Source organism: Trachinotus anak, unplaced genomic scaffold (genome assembly GCF_046630095.1).
Source record: "Trachinotus anak isolate AG129_WGS33_773 ecotype Australia unplaced genomic scaffold, CSIRO_AGI_Tana_v1 ptg000010l, whole genome shotgun sequence".
NCBI classification, from domain to species: Eukaryota; Metazoa; Chordata; class Actinopteri; order Carangiformes; family Carangidae; genus Trachinotus; species Trachinotus anak.
The window spans coordinates 19,897,513-19,916,529 of record NW_027273861.1 but is presented as its reverse complement, the minus strand read 5'-3'; the positions used below and the strand labels follow the sequence as shown (position 1 = coordinate 19,916,529).

The 19,017-nt window shown below is 40.5% G+C and overlaps 1 protein-coding gene across 2 annotated transcripts in view; it reads left to right on the top strand.

Annotated features, from left to right (window-relative positions):
* Positions 1 to 4,151: 4,151 nt before the first annotated feature.
* The window catches only part of mast3b (microtubule associated serine/threonine kinase 3b), a 35,811-nt gene continuing 20,945 nt past the window's right edge, over positions 4,152 to 19,017 (top strand). Inside the window, exons 1-4 of one of the 2 annotated variants that reach the window (XM_071485990.1) lie at positions 4,152 to 4,478; positions 7,150 to 7,239; positions 15,346 to 15,434; positions 17,641 to 17,713. In XM_071485990.1, the coding sequence (XP_071342091.1) occupies positions 4,432 to 4,478; positions 7,150 to 7,239; positions 15,346 to 15,434; positions 17,641 to 17,713 (299 nt within the window). In that variant the 5' untranslated portion in view covers positions 4,152 to 4,431. Of the gene's footprint in view, positions 4,479 to 7,149; positions 7,240 to 11,177; positions 12,074 to 15,345; positions 15,435 to 17,640; positions 17,714 to 19,017 lie in introns of those variants that run through there. The other variant, XM_071485991.1, reaches the window with a different exon arrangement.

Sequence of the window (19,017 nt, the reverse complement as noted above, 5' to 3'; positions counted from 1 at the left end):
TCAATCTTCCCATAGAATCACTGCTGTAAACTCAGCACTGTGCTGACGAAGACCCTGCGGCTTAAAACACAAAAGCTGATGACTCAGCTATAAGGGGCACAAGTTTTTAGGCAATGTAATGTACCCCTCTGTAAATCACAGCCATGTTGGAGGCCCGCGGAGCCTGTAAAGACTGTAAAACAGCTGGATTAGGTCAAAACCTACTCATGGCTGGACCACATATGGTCAATGTGTGAAAGTGAGAGCGTGGTTGAAAACTGTTGTGGAACCGCTGTAAACAACTGACATCATCACGTCCTGTTTGCATTCTGCATAATGACGGCGGGTTTCAGCCCTGATCTGTTTACTTCTCTCCTACTCTCTGTGCTCACATATATTATTATTTATTGAATTTCCAATAAAGCTGCTCTCAGTGACATGTTTGCACCGATTCATTTTGAAAGAGCAATGGCCAATAAAGTCCAACTCAGCCACGTGGCATTTGGCTGACAAATGGTTGAACCATGATCACCATGATGAGTGACAAACATATGTTCATTTTCATAAATCAGAATTCTTGGCGGTCGTTTACATAACTGGCTTCAAAATGACAACAACGGGACACAAAATGACCATAAAGAGACACAAATTGACAAACTGACGCAAAATGACTACAGAGATTAAAATGACCATACAGACAACTTCATAGGGACACAAAACCACTACAAACTGGCATAAAATGACCACAAAATCACACACAGTATCTGTTGTTTTGTGTCTCTTTCAGTCTGGGGCTTAGCTCCTCTCCTCCTCTATCAATTTGAGGTCATTAGCATGAGTAATCTGAGGGATATCCTTGGTTTTAATGAACAACTTCTCTATAATAACTCAACTGGGGGAGCGCTATCATGTATTGCTACAGAGGACCACAAAGTTCATTCCTGCATCCATTAGTGGCCAGTGTGTTTCCGCTTGCTCCTACATTATATTTAACGGGTGAGTTACTGTTGTTGTTGTATTTCTGCGCCATCTTGTGGACTGAAGTGTGTGAAGCAAGTCACTCGCAAATGTGATCACACACCTCCCTTTTTTCTCTCACATAAAAAACACGAATAAACACATACATACTCGCACTTTTTGCCACTGGCTTCCTCTGTGATGTTACTTCATTTCCTGCATCACATCTTAGTAAAATTATTTCCTCTGTGCATGGCTCAGGCCATATACTGCTGACATCTATGTTTTTATTACCCAGCAACAAAAGTACATCCTTTTTGTAATATCCCCTGAGTTTAGTTGCTGTGGTCAGTGTTATTCTCTCGCTCAGTGCTCAGTTTACAATACATTTTCTTTTTTTTTTTTTGCCTGTCATCATGCAATTTGTAATTATTTTCTTTTTATTAAATAGTGTCTGGGCAAGTCCTTTTCATCAGCTTTTAATCTTGCCATAGTTTTCTGATGCAACATTCATTTCTGTATATGTTTTATTAACTTGCAAGTAAATCAAATCATGGAACTCAGTTCACAGTGTGCTTGCCGCAAATACACAACCTATTGGATTTAAGTCGTTATGTAACAGTCAGTGAAGGAATAAATCAAGGCCTCAGGTTGTGCACCTCAAGTGCCTCCTTTTCACTGTCATCAGGGGAGACATTCATTTCACTGCGTAAGGGGAACATTGACAAATAAACCTGCGTGCACCTGCAGATTACTGGGTGTGTTACATAATCTGACTGATGACTGATGATTTCTGTTTCGTCTGTTATCATCCTTTGATTTGCATAAACTGTTTGCACATGGTTACCATTAATATGCCTATGAGTTATAAGTCACATATATAGTGTCCGTCTCCAGTGAAACAGCTTCCTCTTTTCCTCTCCTCCCATGCAGCAACGCTGACAGAAACAAGGCTTCACCTCACGTTTTCTAAGGATTTGGTGCACGGTGATTCCTGCCTGAGTCCTCTCGCTTGTTATTGAACCCTTCAGTATCTGTGGGTGAGGTTTTGGATGTGTGTGAGCCTCAATCTGCAACAGTTATTCAGAAACCTAGTCTCTGTGGAGAGACATTTTAATACGTGGTTTTCTCTTATTTCCTATGATGTAACATATGTACATTTTTACTACATTGCTCCATATTGGAACATGCTACATATTACAGTATGCAATATATAGTACTAATTTGCACTTTGCAACCATTTACTGTGATCTCCAGTTTGTATTATACTATAAGACAATTTACTCTTTATTTTTGCATGCAGCAGAGAAGACTGCTGACAAAACATGGTGTAACATTAAAAGCACTGGTGGTGGATTTAAGCATATCCAACCCTAAATCAGATTTGACTGAAACAGCGTTTAGCTAAGCTTCATCTCACACAGCAGAGATTGAAGGAAGCACACAGACTGATGGGAAAGCCCTTATTGCCATGGTAACTAAGATACCGACTTCTCCTATTAAATGCTGCTCTAGCAAAACAATTACCAAGCAATTGGGAATGGGAATCCCCCCCTCCCTCCCTCCCTCCCTTCCACCACTACTATACACCACCCACCATCTCTGCCTACCACCTAACACCACACACACACACACACACACACACACACACACCATGCTCTTTGTTCTGCTCATTAGGTTCAACAGGTGGGTTTAGACGCACAGGCAAAGCCGACCCACAATTTTCTCTTTGCGATCTGGCAACAATATTCTGTATCATATCCCTGATTCTTTGTGTTTGTTGGGGTGTGTGTGTGTCTGTGTGTGTGTGTGTGTGTGTGTGTGTGTGTGTGTGTGTGTGTGTGTGTGTGTGTGTGTGTGAACCTACTGGTTGATATCTGATAACTGACTGGTACTTGGATCAAGCTCTCATCCAAGCAACCAGACAAACCATCACCAGCTCCCTAGCAACCAGGAAGACACTGGTGCAGTCGCTGTCACTGGTTGCCATTGGAGATGCAGTCATTCCATAGAAACTAAGCTGAGATGCAAATAGTGATGACAACACACACACACACACACACACACACACAGACACACACACACACTCACTAAGTACAGATTGGATCTTTCCAAATTGACTTTCAAGTATGCCATTATCAGATATCTCTCTCTCTCTCTCTCTCTCTCTCTCACACACACACACACACACACACACATCTACAATGCTGCATAAGTACAAGAGAATTGACTTTCAAGCATGCACTTGCAAACACACATCCACCAACCAACACACGTCCACACACATAAACACACTCCTACACATGCATGGGAAATATGTACTTTCACGCATGCCGTGAAAAACGTGTCAAAACCACATGTATGCACGTGCTAGCATAGGAGGGCTGGTTGAACCGCAGATGCGTGGAAATGTGATTTGAAATTACACGTACACAGTGGATGCACACACACACACACACACACACACACACACACACACACACACACACAGAGAGAGAGAGAGAGAGAGAGACCGGCTCTGTAGGGAAATTGACTCTGTTTGCAATTAATGGCTTCCTACATCAGTCGGAAATAAGGGCTTGGCAGGTGCCTGCGCGCACACGCACACACACACACACACACACACGCGCGCGCGCAGTAGAGAGTGAGAAAAGCACCCTGTGTGGCAGCTGTCACGGTTTCCAGCGAAGGTATTCCCCAGCCTCATCACGACCAGCAGCCTGCCAGTGTTCACCGCTCTGCTGCTTCATTTTCTCTCCGTGTATAAATATATACAGAGATTTGATTTAACAAATGAAGCAATAATAAAAAATAATTAAAAAAAAAACACTGGTGAAAACCTCACTTTGTTTTGGCTGTTAGGCAGATAAACAGCTAGAAGAAGGAGCGGGAAAACATGAGATATAACCCTCTGATTATTATAGCCTGCGAAGGCACCAAACCTCATTGTGTTTTTCTTCTCTTTTATGAAAAAAAAATAACAAAAAACAGAATAATCAGGTTTGGGATTCACATCTCAGCCTTTACACCGACCCCCCCCCCCTCAACTCCCCCGTCCTCACCCAACCTCGCCTCTGTTCACTGTCACCCACCACCCAAACTGATTTAGCCACCCCTCTCCGGTAGACTCCCCCCCCCCCATCCCTCTCTCTCTCTCTCCCTCTCTTCCCACCAGTCACATGGAGGTTAGCGGTGGCCCGTCGCTGCCTCGGTTTCGTGGCAGTCGCTCTCCGGTGCGCCTTGGAGACGCCTCGGCGCCTCGTTTGTTTTTAGGTGTAACTGCGGTTTATTGATTGAACCGGTTCCCTGCAGGAGGAAAAAAAAAAAAAAAAAATCTCCCCGGAATCCGCTGAAGCTGCCGGTAAACGATACTCAGTTAAACGGGTTATTTTTAGTCAGCCACCGCAGCGATGAGTGGCTGGGAGCCGGCCGTGAGTCGGAGTGGTGCCGCGCTGCGCGTCAAGTGAAGCCCCCGCTCGGTGTTTCTCTGCAAGGATGAAGTCGAGACGCGACAAACTGAAGATCCCCTCCCTGACTCTGGAGTAAGTTCCGCTTTTTTTTTTTTTTTTTGGTTTTTTATCTTCTGGTGCAGATGTGAAACCGCAAGCTGCCATGTGAAACTGTTGTCTTTTAAAGTTGAAATAGGAGTGAGATGGGGGTATTTCTGTGGTCGTGTTGTCTTGATGATGCCTCACCAGACTTTTTTCCATATAAAGTGGCTGCTGGTTCAAACTCACTGTTATCTGCCCTGCTACCACCGAAGCTGTGAGATCAGACCTGGCAACTGAGCCTGATGGAAATGCAAATAACCCCTCATGTTTTCTCTCAGGTTGCTGACATTTGCTTGAGGCCCCATTATCTACTTTAACAGCGTCACTTTACTCTTGTGTTTTGTTATTTTGAAGAGAGTAAAAGAGAAGTTAAGTGTCTCATGATGAAATACATTGTGACTGTTCCTCAGTATTATAAAAACTGGCAGTTTTCCTGTCTGCCTGTTAATCTTTAATTTCCCCCCACTGAGTGTAGAGAATCCAGCTTTCCGGCCTTGAGCTGTAACTGTGTTTGACGATTTATGGCTGGTTATCCTCGTAAAGCCAAACTACTGAAACAACAGGAAACTGGTGAAGATGAGGAGTTATGTTGTTCAAAGTTGTAAATAATACTACTGCTTCCCTCAAGACTGTTATGGATCTTTAATTTGAATCAAAACAAATGCTTCACTTCATTTTGAGGGCACAGCTCATGCCTCAGTATGAATTCTGTCCTCATGATGTTTTTGCGTCTCTCAAGCTCTTTTGTCTCATTTTTCTTTTTAACCTGGCGTGAAGTCCTCACTCCAGGATTCCTGCATGAATCACATGCTCACCCTCGCCAAAACACACAAATGCCTTACAGCCTTTAGAAGAACAGATGTTTTATTTTCTTATAATTGCTAATATGTGATTCCTATCTCCTATATCCACCCACTCATCCCCTAGAGTGAATGTTTTTTTTTTTTGTGGGGACGGAGGGAGGGGAGGGCCTGCTGCCCACTAAATGCTGATCCATAAGGCGTAGGAGCTCCCTGCTCACATCCCCATTCTCTGATCCATCCATCTGCCTCCACCATGGATCATCTCAGCAGAGCACGCGCTGCTTTCGTTTCATTTTCATTTTTAGCCACCAGGTAGCTGAGATACAGAGGAGGTTTCAGACTCGGCTGGCAGGGAGGGGTCCAGGGTCTTACTGATGGCTGTTGACGGATGCATCAGTCCAGATGTTCATTTGTGTAAACCAAACCTGTGACAATGAGCGCTCTGGATTGGCTCTTTAAACACCAGCACTGAAAAAAATGACAAGCATGGCATAAAATTTTGGTTGTATTTTTTTTTTTTTTTTGCAGAGAATCATGTTGTGCAAGTTTTCAGGGACCCAACCTTCTATAAATAAAGTTTTTGTAAGATAATATGATATGTCGTAACATACTTCTTTTCATTTAATTTTGTGTTTTTTTTAAATTTTTTAATTTTATTTATATTACAATTATCTCCCAGTGAGGGAAAATAATGTGTCTAAAATATCTAGGAATAAGTCAATAATCAAGTAATTCTGATTAAAAAATAAATGTGTTTAACATGATCATTATTTTTGCAGTAAAGACAATCCTGCTGCCATAATGCTAATGAAGGGCTGTAGCTGCCACTGCACTTTGTGTCAGAGTCTCCGTAACCTGAACATCTGAGCAAATCAGAAATTCAGGGTGAATTCCACCACTGAGTCAGTGTGAGATTTTCTACTCAGTTTACACTCTGGACAGTAGTGCCAATGAAGTGCTGACAAATTATAAATTGCAAATTAGAAATGATGGTTGATTACTCGCTCCAGCATCACTGAGGGCTTTGGTTTAGGGGTCCGCAGGAGAAAATGTGTCGAGACAAAATTCAGCGCAATGAGTTGCATGTGTTGTGTAATTATGAGCCGACACTACAGAATGAGGAGTCTTTGTGCAAGGAGTTGTTTTTCCTACCATCCTCCCTGCATTACTATGACAACATGTTCATTAGTGCCGTGTTTAGCACTGAGAAGCCTCTGCATCACTGAGACAATAGCAGCACTGTGGTGCCCACAAGGCAGAGCTTACATTTGAGCAGGGAAATCAATAGAAAATAGCTTCAGTGCTGGGTCATCATCAGTGAGATATAGACCTTAGGCCATCTGAGCATTCATGTTTACATGCATAAATGGTACGTTAGGTTGTGAAATTGTGGACAGTATTTATTTTAAAAAGTACAGTTTCGGGATTTTGTGTGTAGGATAACCCAAAGTGTTCTGTCCTGGATTAACATTGTTGATTTTCATCTAAAGTCAAGCTTACGTGAGAGTCCCCAACAGTGTAAACGGTTGCAGTCACTATTAGATGTTCACTAAATGTGTGCTGGACAATGAAACTTCCTGTCTGGTGTGTTGACACCTAGCTGCCAACTTCCTGTGGCGAAGGAGCTCAAGAGAGTTTACATGTCTCATGTAAGAAACAATTCTAACGGAGCGGCAGCAGCATCACTCTGCAGACAGACGGTGAGTGTCCGTCACTATCAGCAGGTGAGGTCAGCCAATGAGAAGCAGGCATCAACCTCTAACCCACGACAAAAACTCTGCTACTGCCCTGACAGATGACAGGCGCGCTGAGGTAATGAGTCAGCGCACTAATCCATGCAAACATTTCTTGCCTTACAGTTTGTCACCCACTTGCCAGAGCCCCACCCTCCTGAGCCCATGCAGCCCATGCAGCCCCTGCAGCCCCTTACAAACCCTTCATCCCTGGAGGTAAGAGAGACAGGTTACACGCAGACTGTTTCCATGGACTGAACATGTTTTTAAAAAAAGTCAATGAGTCAGTTCACCACAAAACCAACAATTAGCTGATCCACCTAACAAGTATTGTTTGTGTAGTCAAAGCCTGATATAGTTTAAACCTCTTTGCCACAGAGCTCCATTGTCGTCCAAAAAAAACAGTGGACAGCATTGTGCACTGTGGTCATTACCATGATCACGGGCACTGTAGTTTATTTTGATTCAGTCCCATATGCACTGACCTGCTGGTGCAAATACTCACTAGAGCACCAAATATTAATCAATGACTGACAATAGTTCTGAAAAAAAATACAATATCTAAGTATTTTTTAAAAATGAAACTATATATTCAATTTGAAAGATTTACATCTTCATTAGTAACAAAAGGTCTTGGGGATCATTCCTGTTGGAAGCAGATAGCGAGGGAGATGCAATGACACAATATAGAGAAGTGATAAGACTTTTGTCGTCATAGATACAGTTTTAAAATATATGTTTAATTATTTGATTATTTGGTGAAAAGATATGAGATTCAAAGTTAATTCTTGACCTTTGAAAGAGTAGTCGACAATCTCACCAAAAGGTCCATGTAGTAGCTGTTCTGGCGTTTTCAATTGTATCACACAGTCTTCATGAATTTAAAATTCTACACTTCCTTCTGCTTTTAAACTCCGTCTGCTTTTAAACACATGCTACAAATTCACAAGAATAACATCACAGGTTGATGGGGAGGTTAAGTGAGGGTGGTGAGACTTTATATAGTAGACTGTTACAGGTTGGATCAGTGAGGCGTCAATAAGTGTTTTGTTTTAACCGTTTGGAAAAGCAGTAACCTACGTTTTTTTTTGTGGCTTTCCAATTACAGATTATTGTATCAAAAAGTGTGAAATATAAATGGAATAACAAAAAAAACGTGCACTAAGTATGAGTTGTGAGTTGCTTTTTTTGTATATTAAGGTGCTTCTGTTTTACCAGTGAAGACCTAGGGTATCATTTATTAGTTTTCTGTAAGTCTATGTGGGTTGCTTGGCAACGGTGCTGGGTGCTGTGGAGGAAGGCAACACTGCAAACAGAGGCGGCTACATCCAGCATGTTTCTGGATGTGTGAGCAGTGCTTGGCTGTGGTGTGACACGCTACACAGTAATGAAACCCATTTGCTCTGTTGATAAATGAGCAAATTTGACTGGGAATGCAAAAATCTCTCAGGTAGCCGTTATCTGATGGCACAATACGACAGGTTGCACATTTTTTTTGGCATCATTCCACAGCATTCTGCATTGGAGAACCCCCTTGTGTTTGTGTCACCACCCAGAAACATGTTCCTTCTCTTGCATCAGATCCTGTATTTGTATGCAAGTAAATTGCTTCCCATCATCGACCTTTGACTTTAATCGCCTGGTTCAGGATTCATATTAAGTGTATGGAGCAACATATATTTTGTCATGTTATAATTATGGCACCTTTACTGTATAAAGCAGCTGTCTAAAATTAAAATACAAAGCATGAATTACATTAAAACAACATGAAAATACAAATGACAAACAAAATACAAAACTTGAAAAACAACTTTATGAAGATTCCCACAGTTTATCAGCCACAATAAAAATGGTAAAATCACCTTTAGGCTAAAGCCACAGTTTAACACAGTGTAACTAATGAACCATGAGCTGATGACCTCAGTGGCCTCTTCATCATTAATGTGGCATTACCTGACTGTTCACATGTGAGGACAATTGTGAACTGATTTCTAAATTTGACAAAAAGTTATTGTTGTAAATTACAAGGGGGACTTAGAATAATCAGCGTGAGATCCAATGAACACATGACTATGACTCAGACTATGTGAGGCACAAAAAAGCCTTAGTATGGCGAGGATGGGTAAAAATCTTTCTAGTTGGGACTACAGTTTGTTTTTGTAAAGGGGAAAACAAAGAGACATCAGGAGATTGTTGATGGTGGAGACCACACAAGGATGAATAGATCCTAGAACATGTTCATACTGTGAATTCTGGGTCCAGAGGATGGATTCATACTGGTCAGGAAATCTGTGTGGACATTAGAAAAAAGGACTGTGGCAGGGCAGAGGATAGAAAGGGAAGTGAGGGGATGATATTTTCCCTGATTTGTCTATTTGAAAAAAAGTGAGGCGGTTGTTTTAGTGATCATTTGATAAAATGGAGACCAGTGACAATATTGGCAAATAAGGCTCATTTATTCCAAAACTGAACAAACCAGACGTGAAAATTATGGGACTTTTTCAACCATATCATTAAATGTTGATGGAAGGAATGGTACTGAACTGTGATAGTCGTACAAAGCACACATACAGTTCTCACACTGTAACCACATTAGCTTCACTACATATACTGTTTTTTTCAGCCATTCAAAGCTTTATTTATAGAAGGAAGGCCATTTAGAACAAGCTCACTTTTTCAAGGATGCCCTGAAACAAAATATACAATTTCAGAAACAATAATCCACTAATGTAAAGACAGTTTTGTTGTAGGTTTTCCCAATTTTGTAATATATCTACGTAAATTCCAAAAGTGAGCCTTGATTATAAGAAAACACTCTTTATAATTTTGAGGTATTGACACAAAAATACTGGATTTTAATAGATTTTTGCAAAGCAACCAATGATCTACATCACTTGGAATAACAGTGAACCCAAATGAATAAATTAACTTTTTGTTTGCTGTTACAGTTTCAGCGTTCCACCTATGGTACATTATTTTTTGTTTTTATTTTTTATTTTTTTGTTATGATATAAAATTTGATTAAAATATATACATACAGTACATGCTGGGTGTACATGCACTACATATACATATATAATATATATGCAGTGGAATGTACCACTTTTTAAAAGTTTGACTGGGGAGCTCCCTCCACCAGACTCTCAATGGTATTACCCAACAACATCTTATGCTGCTTTCAAGTTCTGTAGGAAATTACCGTTATAGTATGAATGCATCTAAGTGATCCTAGAGGTAAACCTGAGGAAAGTGTTTCTGTGGCAGTGGTACTGACAGTTATTACACTTTGACCAAATAGACTGCAGGTTTACACCACAACCAAACACTATATCAAGGTGTTGTACTATAAAACTGTTGCGATTTAAGTAAAAATTGCTCTCACCATTTTAAATGTAGTAATTGCTCTGAAAATGTTCTGTATGGTTCCTGAAAACATTTAATACAGTAAAAAATGAATTCAAAATTTCAAGTTCAAACTGTGAAATTAACATCAGCTGCTTAAAGCTGTCAAAAAGAGTGAAGGTGCAGTTCAGGATACAACTTGGTATCGTGGCTTCAGAACCTTTAATGTAGGTAGCTTTTACATGCCAGTACAGATTATAAATGTGACCTCATCCAACAGAGTTACTGCCTTTCAAAGACAATTTAGGCTGTAATACACCAGAAAAATAAAGCATTACAAATGGATAGTTACTCAGAATCCAGTGAATCAGTCCTAAAAGGAGAGTTGCAGGACGTTTATATTATCATGCTAGGACTGCATCACAATTTTAAGCTATTGATTTCTTTTCAAATTGTAAGATAAGCAGTTGTATAAATACACAGTTTCCATTGTACCCTAACAGAGGGGGATAACTGCACTAGTAACCCGTGGTGTGACCCTGCTGAAGAACACCAACAGAGTGATAACTATATCTTCGCCGCTCAGTTGTGTTTTCAAACTAATGTTGATAGTTTTGTAGAACTTTGTGTAACGTAGGAGTCAGTGTGGTGTGGAGCATGTTTCACTCCTACGCCTTCAGCAGCCTCCGTGTTTTGGTCTGACAAAGTGTTTTTGGCAAAATGAAAAATCTCTCATTGCTCATTTCAGAACAATGGGGCATGGAACTGAGTAGTGCTGAAACAATCAGTCAAATAATCAGTTGAGTGATGTTATTGTGGACATGGCAGGACCCCAATGAGTATTTCGAATGACATTTTTTTTAATGATTTATCAAAATATTAGCTGGTTCATGCTTTTCTGTTGCGTGGATTTGCTACCTTTCATGTTTTGTCAACTGAAAAGTCAGTGTCTTTGGGATTTATTATGTTTATGCTTACCAGCTGTTATGATTAGTCGATCTACAGAAAATTAATCAGCAACATTTTTGATAATCGAATAATTGTTTTAGTCTCCTTTTAAAGCAGAAATGCCAATATTTTGCAAATTATAGCTTTATGCTTTTGGCAAGACAAAACAAGACAGTTAACACCTTGGGGAATAACAATCGAGGAAAGTATGCAACAGTCATTCGTTGCAGCCCTTAAAACTACAGTAATGATGGTTAGCTGTTGCCTTAAACACGAGTGGATTCTTTTTGCAGCAGCAGCAGCGTAAAAACGGAGGTAGAAAGCAGCACTTGAAAGCAGCATCAGGCTCCAGCTTCCTCACAGGGACCCACACGCAGCCAGCAGTCTGTTTGTTCCGCCGATACACACCACACAAACCGACGTGGAGGCGATGTTTCGGGGATAGGAGTACAGCCAGACAGGTGCCCGGAGGATGTAACAGCAGCCCCGGAGGGGTCGGGACAGACTCGGTGTGAATACAAAAGGAACCGCCGAGAAGGAGAGACGATGGTGGGGAGAGCGGCGGCGGCGGCGGCGGCAGGAGGAGGAGGAGTGGGTTTCAAAAAGACCCCAGCTTCAGTTTTCTGAAATCAACATTAACTTTGCCACGGGTTTATTCAAGAAAAAAAAAAAAAAACAAACTAAAAAGCTCCAACATGTCGGATCCGAGTCAGAACAAGTCCCGTTTTGTTCCCGGGTCGTTGCTGAAGCGCTCGAAAAGGTAGTTATCAAGTGTCGGCGTGTGGACGCTGAGATAGTTTGACTGTTTATTTTTGGCTTCTGCTGTGTTAAAATCCAGTCACACAGCAGTTTGTCGCCCACAGCTTGTCTTCGTGTAACATGTGATGGTTATATTTGTGTTAAAACAAGCTAGCCGCTCCAGCGTTAATCCTGTGCGCCCAGAACAACGCAGGAGTTTGTGTGCGCAGCTTTTTGTTTAGAAAAATAACACAACTGAAAGCAGCTACTACGTTTTGCTGCAGTACTTTGATCCGAAAATGAATATTCTCAAATGAAATTCACCCAGTATCAGACGCTGGAGGTAACATGGTGCAGGTCACAGTTGGCACACAGAAGAAACTGGGGATCTCACAGCAGGGGCAGCTCAGTAGATACACACATGAGGTCTCTCATGTGGGGTCAAGCAGAATCCCTCTCCTCTGTTTATACTGGTGGCTGTTGGCTGTGTGTTGATGAAGACTGGCTGGAGGTCTGTCATGTTTACTGTCAGATGACTGGAGATGAAACTGCAGCTTCTGACTCTCTGATGCAGGCTGTGGCATTCAGCTCAACTGTGGCCTGTCCATTGTGGACTATGGCTGCAAGGAGCAGTTATTGCCAATATCCATCTTATCTGTCCGATAATCAATTTTCTTAAAAATGTCAGTCAGTAGTGAAAAATGCACAAGGTAATGTCTTTAGATTGCATGTACAAAACACAAATATATTCAACTTGCTCTCATATATAGCAGAGAAAAGCAGAAAATTCTCACTTTAAAGTGGCAGGAAGCAGCTGCAACCAATGATTTTTTAAAATCAATCAATCTATATTGATAATGTTCTTGATTAATCTTAAGGTCTCTAAGATGTCAGAAAAAAGTCGGTTATAATAATAATTTCCTAGACCCCAAGGTGGCGTCTTCGATAAGATATTCATGTGATATTCAAGAAAGAAGCAAATTATCACATTCGGGAACTTGGAAGCCAGTAAATGTTTTGCATTTTTGCCACTGTCAGAATAGATTAATTTGGGGTTGATAACTTCTCTAGGTGTTTGAGCTCCACTGTGAACTGTTCACCCTGGTGTCTCAGTAAAATCTGCTAATTTGAATGTCGTAGGCCAAAGTTTGCACCTTCTTTTTACACACACACACACACACACACACACACAGAGATGTGGACATCTGTAAGTCAAGCTGTGCTTGCTTTTGCACACAAACACTCCCTTCAGCCTTGAGTCTGTTGACAGGAAGCTTCCTCCTTGTTTTCTGGCCATCATCAGTTTTCCCTCTTCATCTGACATGGCCATGCTGGTGTGTCGTGCATTTGCCTGCAGATTAGAGTTGTAGTTACATAAGCATTTCTCAAGGCAGAGCTGCTCTGAAGGCGGAAATAATCTCATCGGTTGAGTTAAATCTCAGTGGGCAGAGACAATGAAATCTCACTTCTTCTGCTTAAGTGTTATAACCCACATCTCTACTAGACCATAAAGTGTGTATTTTCAGATTTTCAGAATGCCATTCTGTCAGCCGGAGACTCTTGCACACTGGCATTGTCAGCTAAAAACTGCATTATTGCCACCATAGATGTGAAGTATTAGTGTGTAGCTGTAAAATGTGATTACCAATGAGACGCATTCAGCGCACAATACCAATCGAAAGCTGTGTCAGTATAGCGGGGCCTATAGTATAGGCGAAGTTTATTTTGGTTTCTTTCACATGCGACAAAAAATAACAGACTGTCAAGTTGCTGCAGGGACATATTCTGATGCTGACTGAAAAAGACAAAGTCCCAGAGGGGCATAACTGATATAATGAAGCCTAGAACTCAGCTACAGACTGGAAAACCTTCCAGCATCACAAATTGAGTAGAGCTGAAATCATTTGTACAGTAATTGATCAACAGAGAATTAATCAGCAACTATTTTGATAATCAACTAAGGAAAAACTGTTTTCGCTTGGGCGAAAACTGTGAATAAAAGCTACACATTCTTTAGTACCAACTTCTTAGATGGCAGGTTTTGCTGCTATTCTTTGTCATATATAATAGTAAACTGAATATCCCTGGGTTCAGGACTTTTGGTCAGACAGAACCAGACATCCATTTGGTATTTTCTTCAGTATTTTTTGATCATTTATAGACCAAATGATTGCTCATATGAATCAATAGTGAAAATAATCATTAGTTGCAGCCCCTGAATTTATATAGAAACACACCTTTACATCTTGATACCTTCCTTCAAAATGATGAGCAACAACTATTACTAACAGAAATGGCTTTTAAGAAACTATTTTAATCATAATAAGTCAGGAAACATGAAAGCTAAAATAGAAATTGTAAATAGTGCAGAAAATATGCTGCAACTAGATACATTTAAATTATAATGAAATTATAAAAACGGAAAACACTTGAAGAGGTGTAAGCAAAAAGTAAAATAGTGAAAACAGTACTACACAGAAAACTGGGCATTGTTGCCTGTTTTCGTTCATTGTGTATACACAGCCTGCTTCCAGTTTGCACACAAGCACAGATGTGTTTTTGTGTTATTCCAACTTGTTCATTGAACTACGACAGTCAGAGCTTAATGGATCACAGTCTGCTACTTTAGAGGTCAAGTGTCTTCTTAATCTGTCCCGTGTCAGACTGTAATAAGTCTTTTGTGCCCTCGAGCTGCAGCTCAGTATGCATACAAACACACACTTACACATAAACACAACCTGAATGAGTCAGACATGTAATTGTAGGTGGATAAAACGAGGGGCAAAGTGATTACACTTGTCTTAAAGGGATACACCACATTGTTTTTTTTCTCCCCAGATTATCTTATTCTTCATATGAACTGTTTAGTGATGAAGAGAAACACCAGAGTTATGTATCCTAGCAGTCACTTCTGTGTAACAGCTTAAGGTTGCTTTCATCATTTTTAAAGTGAAAAAGAGAACTTGCAGCAGCAGCTGGAAACATAATGACAAATAAGGTAATGTGGGCAAGGAATGATGAGTGTAACTAAAAAAAAAAGGTGCAACTCATTTGGCAAAACAGTCTGACAAAAAGATTTTAAGATACCAATGGGATGCTCTTTCATCCTAAGTAAATCCAAATTAGCTGACCTAGAATACTACCACTGCTACTAACATAAATCTGTCTTTGTCTACTATCGACTGAGTTTCTTATATTTCAAATTTCAAAACCACACACAACCAAATAAATACCTCTAATAACCTTAAGACATTGATTTTTTTTCTTTTTTCTGCTTTCTTGTTTGTGCTCCAGCTGTCGCAGCAGCAACAGGAAGAGCCTTGGCGTCGGGACGCCATCACCCACGCTGTCCCGGCCACTTTCGCCGCTCTCTCTCCACACTGGTAAGACCCATTTGAATGTTTTATAACCTTTAGTTCCAGCAGGTTCCAACAGCAGCACTGCTACAAAATTTTTTAGCAAAAACCTGTTAGAATTGACAATCACTCAACTTTACCTGCATTATGCCATGATACCCAGCAGTGTACTGCATTGGCCAGGTGTAAGTGCACATAGCAACTAGAATTTGCCCATTTCACAGTCTCACCCTGCAAGCTTTGGCCTATATAACTTTCCAATGTTGTGCAATTCTGCCTAAAAAAAAAAATACAATCTGCAGGATTGCATTTTGGAATTTAATTAACCTTTTAAACTTGACTCTCTTGTTCATATTTTACCTCAGCCCTGTAGCAACATGTCCGCACCAACACAGCCCACTGCATTGTCATGTTGTGCTCCTGCTCTTGTCACACTGAATGAAGAGATGTTGGCAGTCAAACCAGTCTGATTCCATCTCGGGTAATTTAAGTTTAGCTGCACTGAAGCACTGACTCATTGGTGCTCGTCTGCATGTTTGTACTGATCAGCTAGAGAAATTTCTAAACTCAAGTATCAGTCCAGATGAGTCCAGATCAGTATTTGAAACAAACTCAAAACACTCTCAGCACAAGACCCTCTCAGAAATCACATTTCAACAGTTATTTAAATGTAGAATTAACCAGCATGAAAACATACAATTTCACTGTGTTTGATCAGTGACGTTTGATACAGTTGCAAATAAACACTGCTTCTTAAGTAGCGCGTTGCTCAAGTATCAGCTCGTCACATGTATTGTTTGTAAGCTGTAGGGCACCTTGCCTCCCTCCCATGCTCACTAATACAAGATTAATCTTGTTCAACTCTTAACTTGTAAGCCGCCCCGCAGCCAGTATGTGGTTGGCACCGCACAATACTTAGACGTGTTTAGGTGACCTGGAGGACACTGCTAACTATGGCCATTAACTAAATTCTCAACTGGTAGCGCGTGTACCATTAAGGCTTAGTCCTAACCGCAGCGACCCAGGGTTCGAATCTGAACCACGACCCTTCGCTGCGTGTCATCCCCTCTCTCTCCCCAACTTTCCTGTCTCTCTCTCACTGTACCTATAAATAAAGGCATAAAAAAGCCAGGAAAAAAAAAATTAAATTCTTGGTAAATCATTGAGCTCAATGACTGAAAGGAAATAGAGAATATAGCCCAACTGATACTGAATTTTAGATTTTTCAACCAACTGTCAACCAATTTTTTTTTTTTTTTTTGAAACAATAACACATAACATAAACACAGAACCTTGACATGAACCCCTCATGTTTGTGTTTTTTAAACAATTCTCATGAAGCTACAGGCTGGGACCTTTTTACAGTTGAGAAATCATCTTGTCGGGGCTTTCTGGTAAACAAACCATGTAATGGAGGAAGTGTTTCTAAATAACCTCAGACCTGGTTTGGCATTTCTATACTGCAGTCTCTTGTTACAGACAAATGTACAGCTACAGATCTCTCCAATAAGCCAGGTCCAGCCTCTGTATCTATACTTCTGTATGTATACCAAGCATTGGCACTACTTCATGTTTCTAAACTGTGTTTAAAACCTGAGATGCTCAGAATTAAATCAACTGTGATTGAAGACACACAAGTGCAGAAAGTGTGGAGATAATTGAAGGGCAGGAGATTTCTCAGTGGTTGGCGCCCTCCTCCTGCTTTTTGAATCAACAAGAGCACACACAGTGTAAGCCTCTTAATGCCATGAAGCAGCTGCACTCTATGAAAAGAGTTTTTGCTCAAGAGCTCCTCGTTCCAGCAGTATGTGGATGTGCTCCCTTTTGAACTCAATCAAGCTGAGGATTATCTAATCACAGAGAGCTATCAGGCTCTAATTGGGTACTCAACCACTTGGATGTAAACGAACCACAGTCTCTAGTGTATCCGGACCCACAGACTCTGGTGAGACCAAACTGCACGAGGCTTTCCTCTTAATTAAGAGTCTTAGTAGAAAGATGCTCTAATATTTAAAAATGTAATACCAAGATGATACACTGGACCTTTCTGAGGAGCTGGTTAATGCTTCTGGGTTTTGCAGTGATTGAGAGTTCCTGCATAGACATGATGTCATCCTTTTTGGAAATTTTCCATGTGTAAATGCAGCCATATGGTCATCTCTCTTCTGTTTTCATAAGTTTATTATTACAGTCGTGAATAGTATGGGGAGTAACTTTGTCTTCCCTCTTTCAGCTGCGAGCAGCCCTCTAGACAGCCCACGAAATGTGTCGACCAGTGCCTGCCTCAACTTTCCATTTGCCAGAAGGTATGTACACACTGCTCTTTTGAATCCTTTCTTCCTTTGAGTGATACATTTGTTTTCAGAATATGCTTTAGATGAAATGTTTATATACAACCTGCCTTGTATTCCATTTGAACAGAACATTTGCTTTCACTGAAAGTTCACTTTATATTCATATACTATTGAAAACTTGATTTTCTATATATGTTGAATTGTACGTTTGCCTACAGAGAGTCTTAATTCACTGGAAATGTATCTAATTTCTCTATAATTAAGTTCTGTTTTCCTTATAAATAAGATAAACTTCTTGGAAGTTATTTTTGAGAATTAAAGAATTCATTTGAGATTTTCTTATGCTGTTTTGTACATGAACAAAACATTTACACATTTACAACTGCTCTTCAGTGAGTGAGTATAGAGAGAATGAGGATATCATGAACAGGAAGTACTGGCTGCCATTTATTTATTTATTTGTTTGTTTGGCATCCCTGAGCAGGGCACTATATGAATATAAAAATGTTTATCAAATCCTGTAGAGGTTCCCAGAATGATTCAGGCCTTTCTTGTCATGATTAATTAAAATGACAGAAACTACACTCACTTTTGGTTTCTGAGTCTGTGTGACTGTTGTTTACATTCCCCCCACATTTATAATTTCACAGGGTGAACTCAGATTAACCCAAAAACAACAAACAAAAATATAATAAATAAATAAATAAATGAATATGAAAATAAAATAAATAAATCTAATGATCTGAGGGTTTTTCCTGTGAGACTCAGTGTGTGCTGGGACAGAGGCAGACAGTCTGGAAACTGAAGAGAAACACCAGCGAGGTGACTGAGGCTGATTCAACCCAGAACACACACACGCACACACACACACACACAACTCCCCCGCCAAGTCTTCTTACAGCCAACTCCTCCTCAGCAGGATGAGTGCAGTTAGGTAGAGGGTACCCCTGAAGCCCACTCACACATCATTCTGCCTACAAGTGAGGCGGCACCTTGAAGACACCCAAGAGCAGTCGTTAAAAACTCATGAGCAGTTCAGGTGCTTGGGAACAATGGGATAGGAACAAGAGAGAAAAATGACACCTGCTCCCAGAATGAATTAGTGCTGGCATCAGTGTAAAGCACACTGTAGCTCACTGTCAAGATTAAAGTTAATATATAAAGCTTTATTCCTTAAATATTCAAATGTTCTAGTTGGAGGCCATTGAAGAGTACGGCCCTTTAATTTCAATTTCATTTGAACTAAACATTCAGTGGCTCTCATCTCATCTTGATACACTGATGAATCAAGGTCTAATTCTGCAGGCAAACATATT